The 17656-nt window shown below is 58.7% G+C and overlaps 1 protein-coding gene across 1 annotated transcript; it reads left to right on the forward strand.

Annotated features, from left to right (window-relative positions):
* Nucleotides 1-1981: 1981 nt before the first annotated feature.
* TRIT1 (tRNA isopentenyltransferase 1) lies at nucleotides 1982-16297 on the forward strand. Its single transcript, XM_066204510.1, has 11 exons — nucleotides 1982-2148; nucleotides 7257-7397; nucleotides 7791-7889; nucleotides 8078-8226; nucleotides 9077-9219; nucleotides 9448-9559; nucleotides 9655-9767; nucleotides 10795-10872; nucleotides 12398-12507; nucleotides 12761-12875; nucleotides 15684-16297. The coding sequence occupies exons 1-11, from the start codon at nucleotides 1993-1995 to the stop codon at nucleotides 15821-15823; spliced, it is 1356 nt and encodes a 451-aa protein (XP_066060607.1). The 5' UTR covers nucleotides 1982-1992; the 3' UTR covers nucleotides 15824-16297.
* Nucleotides 16298-17656: the final 1359 nt, after the last annotated feature.

Consider the following 17656-nt stretch of genomic DNA (forward strand, 5'->3'; position numbering starts at 1 on the left):
TTATTGGCGAGGAAGGGCAGAGAGCCCAGGCTTTGATGTAACTATAAACCCCCCTAATGGGGTTTGGGGCAGGGGGTGTGGGGTGATCGCTGCCCCACAGGTCAGGGGCTGGGGCTGTGTCTGGCAGTAACCCTATAGGGAGGGGGGGAATGCAATCCACTCTCTTCCAGGGGCACCGGAGAACTCCATATCCCAGATCTGCCAAGTGGATGAAATTATATATACGTGTGTTCTCCCTGCTGCCCCCAAACCTGACGCCTTTGGGTTTCTTTTGTCCTGGCAGCAAAAAGTCTTACTCGAAATGCAGGACGGATGTGGGATTATGTTACTGCTGAGGAGTCAGGAGCGAGGAGCTGCTGCTGGAGCCTCCATCACCCGGGGGAAACCAGCCTGAAATAGCAACGATGCCGCACAGAAGCCCTTAAACACCCCATCCCCTTCGGTCCCAGCAGCGTTTCACACTCTGTGTTGCATCACACGGTGTCACCAGCCTTTCAGAGCTGCATTAAAAGGTGCTCCCATGACCCACAGCTTAACCAGGGAGCGGGGTGACCTAAATCTGACACCTCGCTCATGCGCAGGAAACAAAGCCCAGATGTCCCAGCCCCTCAAACGGTTATTTTTGCTGTGTTTTTGTGACACTCACACTCGCAGTCTGTCGTCTTTCCTCAGCTCAAGGTGACCCTCCCGAGAAGGTTTTTAGCAGGCTGGGCTTTTTCTTTTCGTGCTGAAGGTACATAGGAAGTTTAAAACATTAATTGTCTTTCTTGGAAGTGATAAGCACGTCCACGGACTGAGCTGAGACTGTCACCAGTGGGAGATGTCCCCAAAGCCCAAATCAAAGGGAAGAACTGAGCTGCGGTTTGTAAACACCTTTGAGTTCTCCTGCCTAAAGCCTGCAATCCATATGGATCGACCTGAAACTTCCCTGGTTACTGGGGCACGTGTCTCCTCTCATATTATCACGGTCAGGGTGAGGGAAGGAGACTGACAGTGCTGTGAAGTGAACAAAATAAGCACGCAGGGCTTTCCTACTCGCTTGTTCAGCACCGCAATTTGCGAGCGTCAGCTGCAATCACCACAACTCGGCATTGCCAGGGCCTGAATTATTTTTTAATGCACGCTGCCCCGCTAACACCCTGCGCTCTTCGCTGTACCCCCCAAAACCACTTCTGCTTGCCCACCACATCACCCCTCCCATCCCTGCGCCGGCCCGGGGGGTGTTGCGGGCGCCGTGCCGCCTTCACGCCTGGGCTGGCAAATTTTTAGGACAGTTTCCCGAGGCGGCGATAATCCCTTCCCTGCCGAGGGGGGCCGGCTGCCCACACACCCCCCCCCGGCCCGCGGCCTCGCTCTCCCTGTTGCCGCGGCGAGGGATGTGTGTTGCCGGGGAGAGCAGCACCGCGGAGGCGCCATGGCAACGGCCTCCCCTTCTCCCTCCCCTCTGTTGCCGCGGAGACAGCGGCCCGCTCCCCATCTCCTGCTGTTGCCGTGGCGATGGGAAGGAAGGACGAGCCTCAGTGGAAGCCGCGGTCGCCACGGCAACACGCTCCTCTCCGTTGCCATGGCAGCGGACCCCCCCCGGCATCATCCCACTCTGCCCCGTTGCCATGGCAACAGCCCCGCTCCTCCGCGCTTTGCCCCGTTGCTACGGCAACAGCATCCTTCCCGCGGGGTCCTGAGAAAGGGACCGCGGGGTCCTGAGCCCCACGCGTGGATAAGGGTGTGAGGGGCTTGGGCGTGTAACGGGGGACCCGAAAAGGGGCCGCGGGAGTGGGGCTGGGTGTGGGGACACGGGGCACGGAGAGGGCAGCGGGCTGGGTGTGGGGACACGGGGCACGGGGAGGGGACACTGGCGGGGACACAGGGGCACGGAAGGGATTGGGGAGCGGAGCCCCGGGCGCTCGGAGCTCGGCGCCCGGCCCCGTCCTCCCCGCGGGCGGCCCCGGCCCCGGCCCGCCCCCGTCCCGCCCGCCCGTCCCCGGCCGGGCCATGGCGGCGGCGGCCGCGCTGTGTCTGGGCCGGGCCCCGCGGCCGCCGCGGCCGCTCGTGGTGATCCTGGGAGCCACCGGCACCGGGAAATCGGCGCTGGCGCTGCAGCTCGGGCTGCGCCTCGGCGGGGAGATCGTCAGCGCCGACTCCATGCAGGTACGGCCGGCGCCGGGGAGGCCGCGGCCGGGCCCGGGCCCGGGAGGAGCCGCGCCCGGAGCTCCGGCGGGGCCTGGGGCTGGGCCGGGGTGTCGGGAGGCGGCTCGGCTTCTACCGGGGGCGGCCCGGGCTGTACCGGGAGGAGTCCCGGCTGTACCGGGGGAGGTCCGGCCTGTACCGGGCCGCCTGGGCCGCACCGCGGAAAGGCCGAGCCGGGCCTGGAGGGGCGCAGGGCCCGGTCGGGGCCCGGAGAAGGGCGGGTTCCCTCCGGATTCCCCGGGCTCCGTGTCCCGGTGCCTGTAGGGGAGAGCCCGCGGCATGGATCCTGCCTGTTGAATGTGCTTCCGGTGTCCCTGTCCTGGCCCTGGTGCCCCTGGCCCCGTATCCCTGTCCTGGCCCCCCTGTCCCAGCCCTGGAACCCATCCTCCTGCCCGTCCCAGCTCCAGTGTCCCTGTCCCAGTGCCCCCGTCCTGTCCCCAGTCCCAGTTGTTGGGTTTGTGTGAGCAGTTCCTCTGTGTCCCCTCCCTGCCCTGTGAGCTCTGAGCACGGCAGCACTACTAAAGCGGCAGAGTTTGTTCTGAGTGTTTGTTTGAGCCCCCCCCATCCCCAATAAATTCACCTTTTGGAACGAAACCAGAGCGCAGGTGTTTTAATTTTAACCCACCAGAAGCTACAGAGGGGTATAAAGGGTTGAATAAGGGGAGGCAGCAGGTGGAATAACTTGGTAATGGGCAACACCCAGGGTGGTATCCTCTGGCATCAGCAGAGGGACACCAGGAGATTTGGGGAGGAGTATTAAAAATTATACTTTCTACTTCTACACACGTGACAGTGTCTGTGGTCTCATCTCCCACTGCAAGCAGCAGTCTGGAATATATCAGTTGTGTGGTTGGGATAAGTCAAAAGCAAGGAGCCAAAACTCTTTTTTTTTTTTTGTCTTAATTTTATTCAGCTACAAGAGCTTTGTCACAGGGTGGACATTTCAGCCGCCGCAAGAATAACAACGTTTTTGTTCAGCGAAATATTTTCCTTACCGATTCACATTTTTATTGTTCACTTCCTGTAGTGCCCGAACTTTCCATCAAGTTTAATGTTCAATGTATTTATTATTCTGTGTAAAAAGGTGTTTTCCGCCAGCAACACCCTTTGTGCTGCTCAGAGATAAAACTCCTGCTGTGCGGTGCCCACCTCCCCGTTTCCTGGTCACTGTTTGTGACCCAGTGAGCTAAATTTAAAGTCTCACTCCCCCGAATTTGGGGCAAGCAATCAGAAAGTAATTTTGTGGAATGCCTCCCTTGGGGAAAGAGCGAGGTCTGAGCCGAACTGAAATCCTGAGAGGGCAAAACGTGAGGCTCAGGAGCTTTGCCCGTGTTTAATACTGGGGAAGTGGCTGCTGCCTGGAACCAGGCTGCTGCAGCATCCCGAGCTCCGGGGATGGAGCTGCCGCCTTTGGAGGCTCCCGGCACGCCGTGAAACCCCCGTTTGGGATCGGGAGGGTGCGTTTTGTGCTCTGTTCCCTTCAGTCCCCCACCATGGGAATGCGGGGAGGACCCTGCTGCCGGCGGCATCCGGGCTGCGGTGCCTCCCGTCCCGCTTTCCTTTTAATCCCATTCTAGCGTGACTGCGGAGCCAGGCCCGGGCGGCTCGGCTGCTTTATCCCGTAATGCGGCGTGCTGGCGGGGCGGGGGGAGCCCGGCCGCCCCCGGCACGGCCCCCACCACGCTCCGCTGACCCCCGGTGCCCCCCTTCCCCAGCCGGGCTTGCCTTTGTTCCCGTGGCACTCCGTGTCTCCCCGTGGCGTGTCCCCCCCCGTCCCCCTCTGCCGTCCTCGCGGGAGGCTGCCCCGGGGTTTGGAAATCCCTTTGCTCCTCGGGGACTGACAGCTGCCAGCGACCGTGTCGCCCCCCTCAGCCCCCTGTGTGCATTCATTGCTGGGCTTCCCAGCGGCTCGGACAAATGCTGGCAGTGTTTTGGGCAGCTGCTGGAGCGGGAGGCAGGCTCGGGAAGGGGCTGGGGAGCCCCGAGCCCACCTGTTCCCACACGCAGGCACCCCTCTATCCATCTCCAGGGTGTTTTCGTCATGGCTCTTGAGTCGCTGCGCTCAAATTACGGACTTAACTGCTGCCTGCTTGCAGCTCAGGAGCTCTGGTTAATCTGCTGGCCTCTTAATCTTTCTTTTTGTCCTTTCTGTTGCTGTTTGTCATCCCAGTGAGTTTTGTTGAGGAGTCAGGAATTCCTTGGACAGACTGGCAGGGTGAAGCCAGTCCTGTTTCTTCATTCCCGGCAGTGAACATGCAGGGATGCCTGCGCCAGCTTGATGAGGGCCCCATCCACTCAGGATCTCACTGTCCCTTCTGGATTTCTCCCTTGGGAGTGCTGCTGCAGTTGCTGTAGCACACGTTTGGCGGTCAGCGTGTGGAGTCAGGACATCTCCAGAGCCTTTGCTGGCATCGTTCTCATGGCAGGGGGACAATCATGCTGTCCTTGCACCCTCACTCGTTTTGGGTCCTCCATGCCCCCCTGTGAAATCCTGGTGTTTTCCTGGCCACAGATGGCCTGGATGTGTTTGGGCTCTGTCATGTCACCTTCTACACTCCTGGCGCTCAGGGTGAGGATGGTGCTTTCCCCTCGATGACAACAGAGTTTGGGATGATGCACAGAACTGGTGTCAGAGCAAAGACTCGGGACACCCTGCCCTTCCCAGGCTGCAGATACTGAGAATGGTGGGTGTTTGTGTGTCCTGCCTCAGTTTCCCCACCTTTTCCGAGGGGAGCAGGGCTGACCTCGCAGCCCCGCGCGGGGGCTCGGCGCAGAGGTGGGAGGACGCCGTCAAGGCTAAGCATCTTTAGTGCTGGCTTGTGCTCCGTGTCTCGGAGCCCGGCTGCTCCAGGCTGCTGCTAATCTGTTTTGGGGCCTTAGAAAGCAACAAAGGCTTATCTGAGCCGCTGGCTGAAAATAGAAATGAGTGTCAGGAGGACGTCTCGGTGCGAGGCCCTGCCGACAGCCAGCTGGTGGAAACCTTCTCCGGGCTTACAGCCTGTGTGTAAAAGGCTGCCTTTGTTTCCTCCCAGCCCACACACTGACACCGCATTCCTCCCCTTGTTGCCAGATATTCCGGGAGGCTCTGGGTGTTTTAATCTCCGGGAGAAGCCGGGGGTAGCAGCCTGAGCCGTGTGTCCCCAGTGTGCCCGTGCAGGGCGCTGGGAGCTGCCGGCTGACTCCGAGTCAGCCCTGGGTGCTCGCTGTGATTCCAGGCAGGCGCTGGGAACTGGAGGAGCTGGAGGGTTGGAAATGGGGAGAGCAGGCACGGAGCCAGAGCTCAGTGAATTCAAAGGCTTTCTGTGCCGGCTGCAGCCCCGTGTTGAATGGAGCTGCCGAGGCCGGGGATCAATAGGCTGCCCGCAGCCACGGGGCACGTTGGCAGAGCTGCCTGTGGGCCCGTCCTGCCTGCTCGCCGTCCCCTGGGGCAGCTGCCTTTCTGCAGGCTGCCTCTCCCCCTCTCTTCCTGCCCCCCGGGCGAGCCTTTTGGGATGGGAGCAGGAGCCAGCCCTGGCTCTCCCAGCTCCGAGTGCCAGAGTTAAGCAAGGTGGGAGCAGAGCTGGTTCAGCAGCCCCGGCAGCTCCAGCAGCTCGCATGACTGCTCCAGGCAGGGCTCGGGCTTCCCTGCTCCACTAACCTCACATCCTCACTGCCTCCCTGCGCCTGGTGCCCGTGGGTCACCTCTGTGTCACCTTGTCCTGCCTGGGACCAGGGGAGCAGTGGGTGGAGGCCGCGCTGCAGCCAGAGGCTCGGCAGCTTCTCAGAGGGGATTAAGGGGAAGTTTATTTCTTCAAGTCTGGCTGGGGTGGTTTCTGGGTGGGGGGTTGGAGGAGGAAATGAGTACAGCCGTTTCCAGTCCTTTTCCCCATCATCCCGGTTTATCCCATGCTGGGAGACTTCTCTTAAGCAGGAAGGCTCTGAGAACTAAACACATCCTTCCAAAGCACCTCCTTTGCCACCTCCTGCTCAGTCCTGGGCGCGGCGCAGAGCTGGGCTGGGCAGAGAGGCTTTATGTGCCCCACTGTGAGCTGCCAGCTCCCCGTGCTGAGGAGGGTCGTGTTTGCAAGGGAAGCAGGGTGAGGGGCTGTCCTCCCTTCTCCTGCCCGGAATCTGCTCTCACTGGGAAGGACTCTGCTGGTGGAACACCAAGCCCCTGGACCTGCAGGCTGGGCTGTGGCTGGTGCTTTACACAGCCTGCAGGGTGGATTTGGTGCATCTGCTGGGATCCAGCTTGCCTTGGCTCTTTACCAGGAATGCTGCAGAGGGGTTGGTTTGGGTGGCTTTTTCTCCCTGCTCTGCTCTCAGCTGAGGGCCAGCATCTCTCAGCAGTGCTCTCACAGCTTGCGTGTCCCCAGTTTGAGAACAAAGACATGTGGGATGCTGCTGGTTGTGCTCACCAGTGTCTCCTGGCCAGGGCAGTGCCTCCTTCCCCTGGGATCACCGACCTGCTGCCTTCTGTATCCATGAGGCTCAGGGAGAGCAGGCAGCACATCACAGGCTATTAAAGTGTGCACGAGCTGAGGCTGTGTGTGTTTAGGAGGCTCCATGGAGCTGTGGCTTGCATCCAGAGATCTCTGTGTGTGAAGCAGTGATCCTTGTCCCCACATGAGGCTCTGTGCTGTGCTGGAAACGTTTGGAGAACAGCACACCTGAGCTTTAGCTGCAGCAGCAGATGGGGAGGTGGCAGCTTGGAGGTCCTCCTTTTGGAGCTCTGTGCTGGGCTGGTGACGCTGCCCGGGCTCTGAGTGCACTGTCCAGGAGCTCAATCAGCCCTCCCACCCCTAATTGCAGGGTTGTTTCACGCCAGGAAAGCAGTCACGAGCGGTTGGACTCAACGGTTCACCTCCCGTGGGCAGGAGCAAACAGCAGAGAGAGGCAGCTTGGCCCTGGCAGGAGCAGGTGTTGGCAGCGTTCCTGCTGCCCTGCCTGAACGTGGCACGTGCCCCTGCCTGTCCCCTGCCTGTCCCCAGACACCAGCAGGGGCTGGGAGGGCTGACTGGGGCAGGGGGAAGCAGCAGTGGTTGTCTCACAGGACACAGAGGTGAAGGACAGGCTCTTCTCTTCCCCAGGTGTACAAGGGCTTGGACATCATCACCAACAAGGTTTCCCCGCAGGAGCAGCGTCTCTGCAGACACCACATGATCAGCTTCGTGGATCCCCTGGTCTCCAACTACACCGTGGTGGATTTCAGGGACAAAGCCGTGCCTCTGATATCCTGTCATGCTGCAGGCCCAGCAGGAATGGGCTTCCCCCCTCCATGGCCAGGGGGATCAGTGTCTGGGCTCTCCACATCCCAACTGACTCTATTTTTTCAGAGGATTCTGCTGGTGAGAGGGGCTTGGGACTTCTTTAACCCAGCTAACCCTCAGAACAGCCCAGGGAAGTTCTGTGCCCTCCCTGGACGTCCTGGAGTGTCCCTGAGTTTTGGTGGTGGCTGGCAGAGGTGACAGAGAGTAATGAGAGATGAGGGACACCTCTAACCCTGTCCTGCAGCCTTACTGTTTCCCTGGGGCTGGGAGAGTGGGATCTGAGCCCCAGGCTACTGCTCCCACAGCCCTGCCCCCCTGCTCTGCATCTCTGCTTACACTCCTTGACTCTGGCACATTGAAGATATCTTTGCCCGGGACAAGATCCCCATTGTTGTGGGAGGAACCAACTATTACATCGAGTCCCTGCTCTGGAAGGTCCTTATCAACACCAAGGTACTGTGGGGAGCTGTGAATCCCTTTGGGAAAGGGTGAATCCCATGTTTGGGGCAGAATTCCTGCAGTTTGGCACAGTGGGGCAAGGAGAACCTAAAGCCCCCCCTTCTACCCGTGGCTCTGGGGGATCTCGTTGCTTACTCTGGCCTTGCACAGGGTTTGGTTCAGGGCTGTCCTGTGTCCCACAGGAGAAGCCCAGCAGTGCCCCCAGGCCGGATGGGGACAGGAAAGTGGAGCTGGAGCAGCTGGACAGTGCTGAGCTCCATCGGCGCCTGAGCCAGGTGGACCCGGAGATGGCGGCCAAGCTGCACCCCCACGACAAGCGCAAGGTGGCCAGGTGAGCTTGGCGTGCCAGGGGCAGGAGGTGCCAGGGCCCAGCACCCCTTCCCGAGGGAATTGTGTGCCTGGGAGCACGGCAGGATGAGCATTCCCACCCCAGCTGGGTGCTGCTGGGTTCTTAGCCACTGCCTGGGGACCTTGGAGCGTTGGTGCTGGGGACTCTCTGGGATCTTCTGAGCCCCAGCCTGAGCTGCCTCTGGGCTGCTGCGCTGTGCTCTGGGGCTGCTCCCGTTCCGTGCCCCAGCAGCAGCAGCAGCAGCAGCAGCAGCAGCAGGGTTTGTCTGGAGCTATTTAAAGAGCAAGCTGCCCTGCTGGCTGGGTGACATAGCTGAGCTCTGTGGGAACAGCACGGCAGCAAGACCAGGCTTGCTGCTCCTTCCCAGCCGAGCCCTGGCCCCGGGGAGCAGAACACCGCCCACCCCATTCGCACGGTGCAGGAGGATGGAGGGTTGGGCACCAGCACAGCTCCTCCACCTCCCTCCCTCCCTGCCTGGGCTGGTGAAGCTCCAGAGCAGCACCTCAGCGCTGGTGCCTTCCCTGCAGCCCTGCCTGGCTGGAAAGGGCAGGGCTGGAGCCAGCTCCCTGTCCCCTGCAGGGCTTGTCCCGGTGCCAGGCAGGAGTGGGTGGCTGTGCTCTGGGCTCCTCGGGTGCCAGCACTGCAGCCCCAGGAGCTGGGTGTGCACAGATGCCGGGCACGGGACGGGGCTGGAACCTGCCCTCCCCCCATGAGCGGCTTGGATCTCAGCGAGTGTCTGCAGGTTCCCTTTGCTGGAGCCCCCGGGGCTGCCGGGGCAATGGGAGCGTTCGTTCTCACCCAGCCTCTGAGCTCTGTGTGCCTCTGCTTCCAGGAGCCTCCAAGTGTTTGAAGAGACAGGGATCCCCCACAGTGAAATCCTGCACCAGCAGCAGGAGGAGGAAGGTGGGGGGCCCTTAGGTGGGCCCCTGAAGTACCCACATTCCTGCATCCTGTGGCTCCATGCAGACCAGGCAGGTGAGAGCTGGCTGAGGAAGGGCTGACTCCCTGCTCCTGCCCCGGCCTGGAGAAGGCAGCAGTTCCTCTGGCATCAGTGGGTGTGACAGAGAACTCCCTGAGCTGCCGGGCTCTGCCCTCCCCAGGTGGAGCAGCAGCCTGGCAGTGCTGACTCACGTCCTGGCAGGCTGTGCAGCCCCCCAGGACACGGCTCCCCGGGGCTCAGCGTGTCCTGCCCTCCTCCTGCAGCTCTGGATGCACGGCTGGAGAAGAGGGTGGACGACATGGTGGCTGCGGGGCTGCTGGAGGAGCTGCGGGACTTCCACCGCCGCTACAACCGAGAGAAGGTGGCCGAGAACCGGTGGGTGAGCAGCCAGATCCTCTCTGCTCCTCCCTCTGGAGGTCTCCCACTGTTCCACAGGGGGATGGCTGTGACCCCTGCCTTTGGTTCTCCAGGCAGGATTACCAGCACGGCATCTTCCAGTCCATTGGCTTCAAGGAATTCCACGAGTTCCTCATCAGTGAAGGGAATTGCTCACCCGAGACCAGTGCCCTGCTGCTGGAGAAAGGTGGGAGGAGCACCCTGTGTGCCACACAAAGCTCCAGGTGACACCACAAGGTGGTCAGAACCAAAGTCACAGCCCCAGCTGCGCCTTTCTCTCTGCATTTCCCACTTCTGCCAGCCCAGAGGGCCAGGGACTTGTTCTCCAGTGCTTGGAGAGCATCTCTGAGCACACCCAGAGCAACCCCTCCATCCCCTCAGGCCTCTTTGCAAGATGTACAGGGTGACTTGGGGACTGGAGCAGGCCCAGAGTGGGTGATGGGATCCCAGCTGTGGGAGAGCAGGGCTGGAAGAGAGCAATGAAGCAGAACTCAGCATGTCAGCAGCACTGTGGTGACAAGGAACGTGGGCATCAGGCAGCAGGGATGCTCCCTTTGGTGGTGTGTGTTATTCTGGAATGTCTGCACTGATGTTGGAGGGGGGCTGCTCTCCGTACAGGGAGGGCCCAGGCAAGGTCCATCTGCGCCAAGGAAGGTTCAGCGTGAAATGGAGGTGGAGTCTGAAGAAACCACCAGTCTGAAGAAATGATAAAAGGCTTGAAAACAAGTCTGATGCAGAAGGAGCTTGTTGTGTCTGCTCAGGAGATGATTAGGAGGGATTTGATAAGCCTGGTACTAAATATTGAACAGTTGTGGAGTGGTAAATCATCCTCTGCTGGGTGGGATGAGCAGTCCTGGGCTCCATTTGTGCAGAGAATTGGGCATTGTGAGAGCAGTGCAGCACTTGAACAGGTTGTTCTACCTGCTAAAAGCTTCAGGGTGGAGGCTTTGGGCTCTCTGCACCCTCTGTTTATTCGGGGATATTTGGGGTACCTTGTCCAGCCTTTCCACGCTGCCTCTGCCCCCACTGTGTGTCAGGGCTCAGCCTCTCCTCGGTGCAGGCACAGCCCCCCAGACTGACAGAAAAAATAATTCTCATGGTGCCACCCAGCATAAGCTTCTCTCTTGTGTGATTTCCCTCCCCTGGAGCCGACAGCCTCTTCTTGCTGAGCTTTGAGTGGTTTTTTTCTTTTGTTTAATCCCTCTGTTCCAAAGGGATCCAGGCCCTCAAGCAGGTGACCAAGAGATACGCCCGGAGGCAGAACAAGTGGGTCCGGAACCGCTTCCTGAAACGTGAGTCCTCCGTTCCCTCCTCTCCTCACGCCCCACTCCAGCCCCAGAGGGGACACAGGTGCTTTGGGGCAGCCTGTGTTTGGGAATCTGCTCCCAGCCAGACCCTCCAGGAGCCACCCAGTGTCCCCATCCACCCACCAGGCTCTGCCTCTCCTCAGCTCCTTCCCGCTGGTTTGGTTTGCAGAGCAGATCTCCTGCTCCTCCCGAGACGTGTCCTGCCCACAGCCTCTCATCCCAGACACTCAAGAGCCAGCTCCTCCTGCTGTCCCCCTGTACTCCATCCCCTTCCCAGCAGCAGTGCCATCAGGAGGGGTAAAATCCCAGGCAGAAGCTCAGCCCCGTGTCAGGCACCGCTAGATGTTGATGGTCACAACATCCCTGCAGCTTATCCTGCCAAATGCTCCTGAGGGGCTCGGGGAGGGGCTCCCCACGCACCCACACATGCTCCTGGCAGGGAGAAAAGCCCATTTGACAGCTGCCCTCCAGATTAGGAGCAGGAGCCCCGCGGCTGCTCCGAGCCCAGGCCGTGCTCTCTGCAGTGGCAGGGAGCCAGCAGGACTTCCCCATCCCAGCCCCAGCCTTGGAGCAGGGCCAGCAGCAGCAGCTGGGAGCCGGGCACTTGTTGAAAGGTGCTCAGTAGGGGCAAAACAACAATAAAATGAAATAATAAAAACAAAAAAAGAAGGAGAGAGAAGAGAAGGCAGGGAGAAACTCGAGTCACAAAAAGCTGGACTTTGAAGGAGGCGCAGGAGCTTTGCCAGAGCCATGTGCTGGGTGGCTCGGCTCACCTTTCTGGTGGCAGGTGTGCTTCACACGGGCCTGTCAGGGGCTTGTTTGTGGGCACAGCAATAAAACCAGCACCTGCTGGGGACTGGCACGTGGAGCCTTTGGTGGCTTTGTCCAGGCAGGGACAGCCAGGTGTCCAGGGAGGGCAGGTGAGCCATGGAGAGCAGCCAGGTCACTCAGGGAGCAGGTGCTCTCTGATGGCAGCTGTTTCGCCCTGTCCAGGCTGCAGCCAAATGCCCTGTGCCCTGGCACTGGGCCAGGGGAGACCAAAGGGGTGGCTGTCAACTGCGAACCTGTCCCTTGTCACGAGTAAAGCATCTCCTGCCATGTCCTGCTGCCAGGAACCAGGAGCACCAGCCCCTGCACAATCAGTTCCAGCTCAGATCCCTCATCCGGGCTCCATGCCTGCTTCTCCTTGTAAGCGTGGTGTGGTGGCTTTGTGCCTGGATCCAGCTCTTTCATCTTCCCAGCCTCCTGTGGACCAGGGCTGGGCTGAGATGGTTCTTGTTGTCATGGGCTGTTGGCACACTCAGATTCCAGAACACTCTCCCAGCTGTGAAGATGCTTCCCCGAGTCCTGAGGTGTTCCTGCTGCTTGCAGGAGAGAATTTTGGCTCTGCAGGGCCTGGCGCTGTTGGCTTCTGGATGCTGAGGGGAAAAAGCAGATCCCTCTGCTCCCCCTGGGTTCTGGGAGGGGGTGCTGGGGGTTTCTGATGCTGACCTGCCTCGTGTTTCTGTAGGTCCTGGGCCCAACGTGCCCCCAGTTTATGGCCTGGAGGTGTCAGATCTCCAGCGGTGGGAGGAGGATGTGCTGAAACCTGCCCTGGAGATCGTGGAGAGCTTCATCCAGGTACTGGGGAGCTGGGCTTGACACTGACTGGCTTCTTTGTGGTCCCCAGGCCCCCTCACTTGGCACACACTCTCTCCCTGGAGCAGGGCTGGCTGTTCACGTGCCCAGCCTTGGCATTTCCTCGCAACGTTTGTTGTCTCAGCTGAACATTTTCCCCGGTGCCGCACTTGGTAAAACTCCGGTCACATCCCAAACTCTGTGGAAGGTAAATTTTCTTGGCAGAGACCAATCTGAGGCATTATTTGATCTCCAGGGCCGTGAGCCCCCGGCAGAGCCCCTGAGGATGGAGCTCGACGAGGAGAACAAGCGCAGCCACCGCGTGTGTGAGCTCTGCGACAGACTCATCATCGGGGACAGGGAGTGGGCAGGTAGGGCCCAGGAGGGCACCTGGGAGGGCTGTGGGATGATGGAGCAGCTCCCCCGTGACAGGATGACCCCCAGCTCATCATCCTGGCCTTTCAGGGATTGTTTGCAGCCATTTGCAGGAGCCGTGCCACAGGAGCCATCTGTCAGGATTCCCCCCCTTCCCTGGGCTTCCCTCCCTTCCCCAGCGCTCGGCAAACACAGAGAGCATCACGCCAGGGATCTGTTCATGGCATCAAGCTCAGAGCTCAGTGTTTAGTCAGGGCTCCTGGTCCTTCACAACACTCTGGATGCTTCCTCAAAAAGCACAGAGCAAATCTCTCCCCTGTAAAATTCTGCTGTGTTGGAAGTTCTTAATGTTTTAAATAGTTCAGTTTTGCTGCAGTGTTTCCTATTTGTGTGTTGGTTTTCTTTTTTTTTTTTTTTTTTTTTTTTTTTTTTTTTTTTTTTTATCCTTTTTGAACTATTCCTAGCTGTAATAGTAATAGAAAGGGATTTTCTATTTTCAATAGACTTACTTTAAAAGAGCTCAGCTGGAATCAGATTAAGTCAGTGAATTTATCTGTGCTGGGAGGCTCATGCTGAGAACAAGAAACAAAAAGTCGTGGAGAAACTGGCTGCAGAAATGGAACTGGTAAATCTCCATGTGTTCCCCAAATACAGGATGTGCAGGGTCATGGTTTAACCCCAGCATCTGAGCCCCCCACAGCCACTCGCCCACTCCCTGTCTCTGGGAGAGAGAATTGCAAGGGTAGAAGTGAGAAAACTTGTGGGCTGGGCTGAAGTTTAATAGAGAAAGCAAAACAAACCAAGGAATTAATTCACTGCTTGCCATGGTTGGGCAGATGCTCAGCCATGCCCGGGAAAACTGGGCTCCACCACATCCAAAGTGACTTTTGGGAAGACAAACTCCATCATCCTCATGTTCCCCCCTTTCCTCCTCCTTCCCCCCTGGAAGCGTGAGCCGTATGGTCTGGGATATCCCTGGGGTGAGCTGGGGTCAGCTCTCCCAGCTGTGTCCCCTCCAGCCCCCTGTGCACCCCCAGCCCGCTCTGTATTGCTGTGAGGAGCAGAAAAGGGCCTTGAGGCACTTCCAGAACTCTCAGCAATGACAAAACATCCCCGGGTTATATCAACCCTGTGCTCAGCACAAATCCAAACACAGCCCCAGACCGGCTACTGTGAGGGAGATCAACTCTGTCCCAGCCAAAACCAGCAGATGCAGACACAACCAAAGATAAATCTCCCAGGTTGTTGGGTTTGAGGGAGTTGCTTACTCCTGGCTGAGGAAGCAAAGACGGGAGCTGGCTCTGAGTAGGAGGCTCCTTGCCGTGAGATCAGTTCCGTGCTGTTGTTATTTTAGCCAGTCTCAGGAGCTGCTTTGAAGGAGCTCTGCTTGTCCAGAGCTGAAAGATCTCGGGGTCCCTGTCATCCTTTAGGTCCAACAAGTCCTGTGACCGAGTGAGAGCTCCTCGAGATCCCCCCAAATGCCACAGCTGCAGCTCCACGTCCTCAGGGATGTCACCCCAATCGATGGTGACAATGCCTCCCTCAGCCAAGAGCAGCTGTTATTCCCTGTATCCAGCTGAAATGGGCTCAGATCCCCAGATGGTGGGAGAAAAATGCTCCAAATCCTGGGTGTTACTTGTGCCTGCAAAATGGAAAAGGGAGGCGGAAACAGTGGTGGGAGCTGGGTGGATCTGCACTCGGGTCTGTTTTCTTAGGTCAGGTGACAGAGAGTTTTGGGAGCTGCTTCCCAGTGTCCTGCTGGCTCTGGGGGGGTTTTAAAATTGTATCTGATTTTACAATTTATATGGGCTTGAAAAACACAACTCTCCAGACAGACAACAGCAGCAATTGGCACTTCCTCAGCCGCTGTGGCTTTGGTGTCGCTTGCGACAAATTGCAGGAGGTGAGACTTTATCTCAGGCTGAGGGTGACCCTCCAGCGTTGTGATAAAGCAGCAGCTTTGCATGTGACTTCATCCTTTGGCAGAAAAAGGATGGCTGGAAAACACCTGAGGGCCTTGATTCAGCAGAGCACATACCCTCGCTTAATTAAGGCCCTGCTTGAAAAGTTTGTGCTGTAATTGCTGCTCTGATCTCCTGGAAATGGCAAAACCGCCCCGCCAAGATGGTCAGACAAAGCCTCCCCTGAGATAAAACCCGCTGATAAGGAGGTTTGGCTGTCCTTAAGGATGTGATTTCACCGAGAAATGCAGCTCCTGCTGCTCCGAACCCAATCCCTGGGATTACCCCTCTGTTCCCATCTGACTCCTGCTGCTGTGCTCTCATGGCTGGGGCACTGCCCTGGAGTTCTTCAGGAGTTTAATTCTGCTCCAGGCTTTTCCCTGTGGCTGCCCTGCAGGACGCACGGGATATTCCCAGTGCTGTGGTGCAGGGATCCAGTCCTACAAATGATCCTGGCAGCTCTCCACGGGGAGCAGGGAGTTGCACAACCTCACCTGCAGCCTGCAAAGTGCCACCTCTTGGGAAACACATTCCCTCTTCCCTGGAGAGGTTGGGAGCAGACTTGTTGGGAGTGACTGCCTGGAATCCTCTGCTTACACAGAACCAGGATTTTTTTCCCTCTCTCAGTTCTTCCTGAGGAGGTTTGGGAGCTTTATCCTCTTTCTGAGCCCTGATAGTTTGGCCTGGGAGTGTCCAGGGGAACAGGATGAAAAATTCACTTTTCTTCGGGAGTGAATTGTGCGGGAGGCTGGGAGGGGAGGGTGCTCTGCCTGGCCTGGGGGGTTCAGCTGTTTCCTCCTCCAAATTCCACAGATTAAACCCTCTGTTTGCCTCTTCCTCCAGCTCACACACGGTCCAAATCCCACCTGCACCACCTGAAGAAGAGGAGGAAGCTGGAGGCGTCCGGCCGTGCCGGAGGGACCGTGGGGGACAGTGGGGACGCAGAGACCTTGGACAAGGATGGCAGCCTGCCTTTGCCTTAGCCTGGAAAAATGAGCAGTTCTGCATCCACCTGCATGGAGAGGAAGCTCCTTAGTCCTGGGCAGCCTTGAACCAAGGAGCTGAGTCATTTTTTGGGGGGATGAGGCAGGTGTGTGACAGCAAAGGCCATCGGCTGCATGGGATCCTCTTCATGTGGCCTCATCCCTCTGTGTTCCCATGCTCCCCCAGCCCGGGCTGGGCCCCGGGGCAAGGCTGCTGGGAGCTGTCCTCCCATGCAAAGTGTGAATTCCTGCCAGAGCTGCATCCTTGGAATGGCTGAGCTGCTGGGATGTGGTTGTGTGGATCTCAGAGACACAAATACCTCGACTCCTCCAGCCTGGCCGGGAGTGCAGCTCCGGAGCCCAGCGAGCTCTGCCTGCCTTTATTGTGGAGAGGATATATATATATATTTTTTTTGTTCTTTTATATGCAAATAAAGTTGCAGGATTATTGTGGGTTCCCCTCCCTGTTAACAAGCGCGGTTTCCTTGCTCTGTGATTCTGCCTGGCCCCAGTTCCCTGCTCTGGGCACAGGGCAGGAGCTCCAGGTCTGGTTCCTTCTCTCAGTCACCTTTTCCACAGCTCCTGAGGGAGCTGAGCAGATGTTCCCAGCGTGGTGGGGGCAGGGAGCCCTGTGCGCACAGCAGGTGCAGGAGGAGCTGGCACCTGTTAAACAGGAACTTGGAAATGATCTCATCGAGTTTGCAACAGATGAGCCTGTCCTAGTTAAGGCAGAATTCCCCGGGGGGTTACACTGTGGTTTGGCGCTGGCAAGCATCCCCGAATTTGAATCCAAGCTACTGAGCAGCAAATTCCTGGTGCCGTGTCCGCCAGGCAGTTGGTGTCCCGGTGTTGTTCCAGGAGGATGTGAGTGCCGTTTGTGCCTGGAGTGCCGCTCTGGTGAAACCGGGACAGCCTTTGGGATTCTCCTGGCAACTGCAAACCCGGGAGGGTTTGTAGGGCACAAGTTTTTCCCTTGTGCTGCGCCATGTGGCAGGAGCCAGGGCTCATCCTGCCAGGGAAGGGCTGCGTGGGTGGATTTGCCGGCGCGGGCTCTGGAGATTCCTGCTTTGGTGGGGATTAGATTAAACCTCCGGTTTGTGTTCCTCGGCGTGGAATTATTCCTGTAGCGCCCCGTGGGGAGGCTGCCTGGAGCTGCGTGATGGGGGTGTGGGAGCTCGGACTGAAGGGAACGTGGAGGGAAGAGCTGGGAATTTGGCACTGGGCAGAGCTGGGCACCAGCTTTGGCACGCTGGGCACTGCGGTGTGGCTGGGTCTCTTCTCCAGCCCAGACTTGTTTGCCATCCGTGCTGACTCAACCCCGTGGATGTGGGCTCAGCCCAGTGCTGGAGCGCACAGCCACGAGGTCGTGGCGTGGAATTGTGTTCTCCCAGCCTGGGCGGACGATGCGTGAGCTGGGAACGAAGCCCCATGTGCTGAGCTGGTCTGTGACAGACAGCTCTGAGATGTTGAGTCATCTCCCCAGGCCAGGCTGGGATCACTGGGGCAGCGCTGGGAAGGAGGGCTGGGATTATCTGCCCCGGCTCCTGAGTGCAGTCAGATGTCCATGCTGTTGGAGATGGATTAAATATCCTTAATCGGTTTAATATGAACTTTGTTATCCCCGCGAGGACATGTTATTCCTCTTCCACAGCAGCCTGTTCTCTTCAGGAGCCTGCTGGGCATGGGCTGTGCCGGGCAGGGTGGGCAGGGGCTCCCAGGCCTTTTCCCCCTTGGCTCCCAGATGTTCCAGGTGAACAGGGTGTGCCACACTTCCTTGTCCGTGCAGTGCAGTGGGAAGTGGAGGGAGGACGGGCGCCCTGGTCCTGCCAGCAC

Source organism: Chamaea fasciata, unplaced genomic scaffold (genome assembly GCF_029207755.1).
Source record: "Chamaea fasciata isolate MVZ Bird 193981 ecotype frontalis unplaced genomic scaffold, bChaFas1.0.hap1 SCAF_26, whole genome shotgun sequence".
NCBI classification, from domain to species: Eukaryota; Metazoa; Chordata; class Aves; order Passeriformes; family Sylviidae; genus Chamaea; species Chamaea fasciata.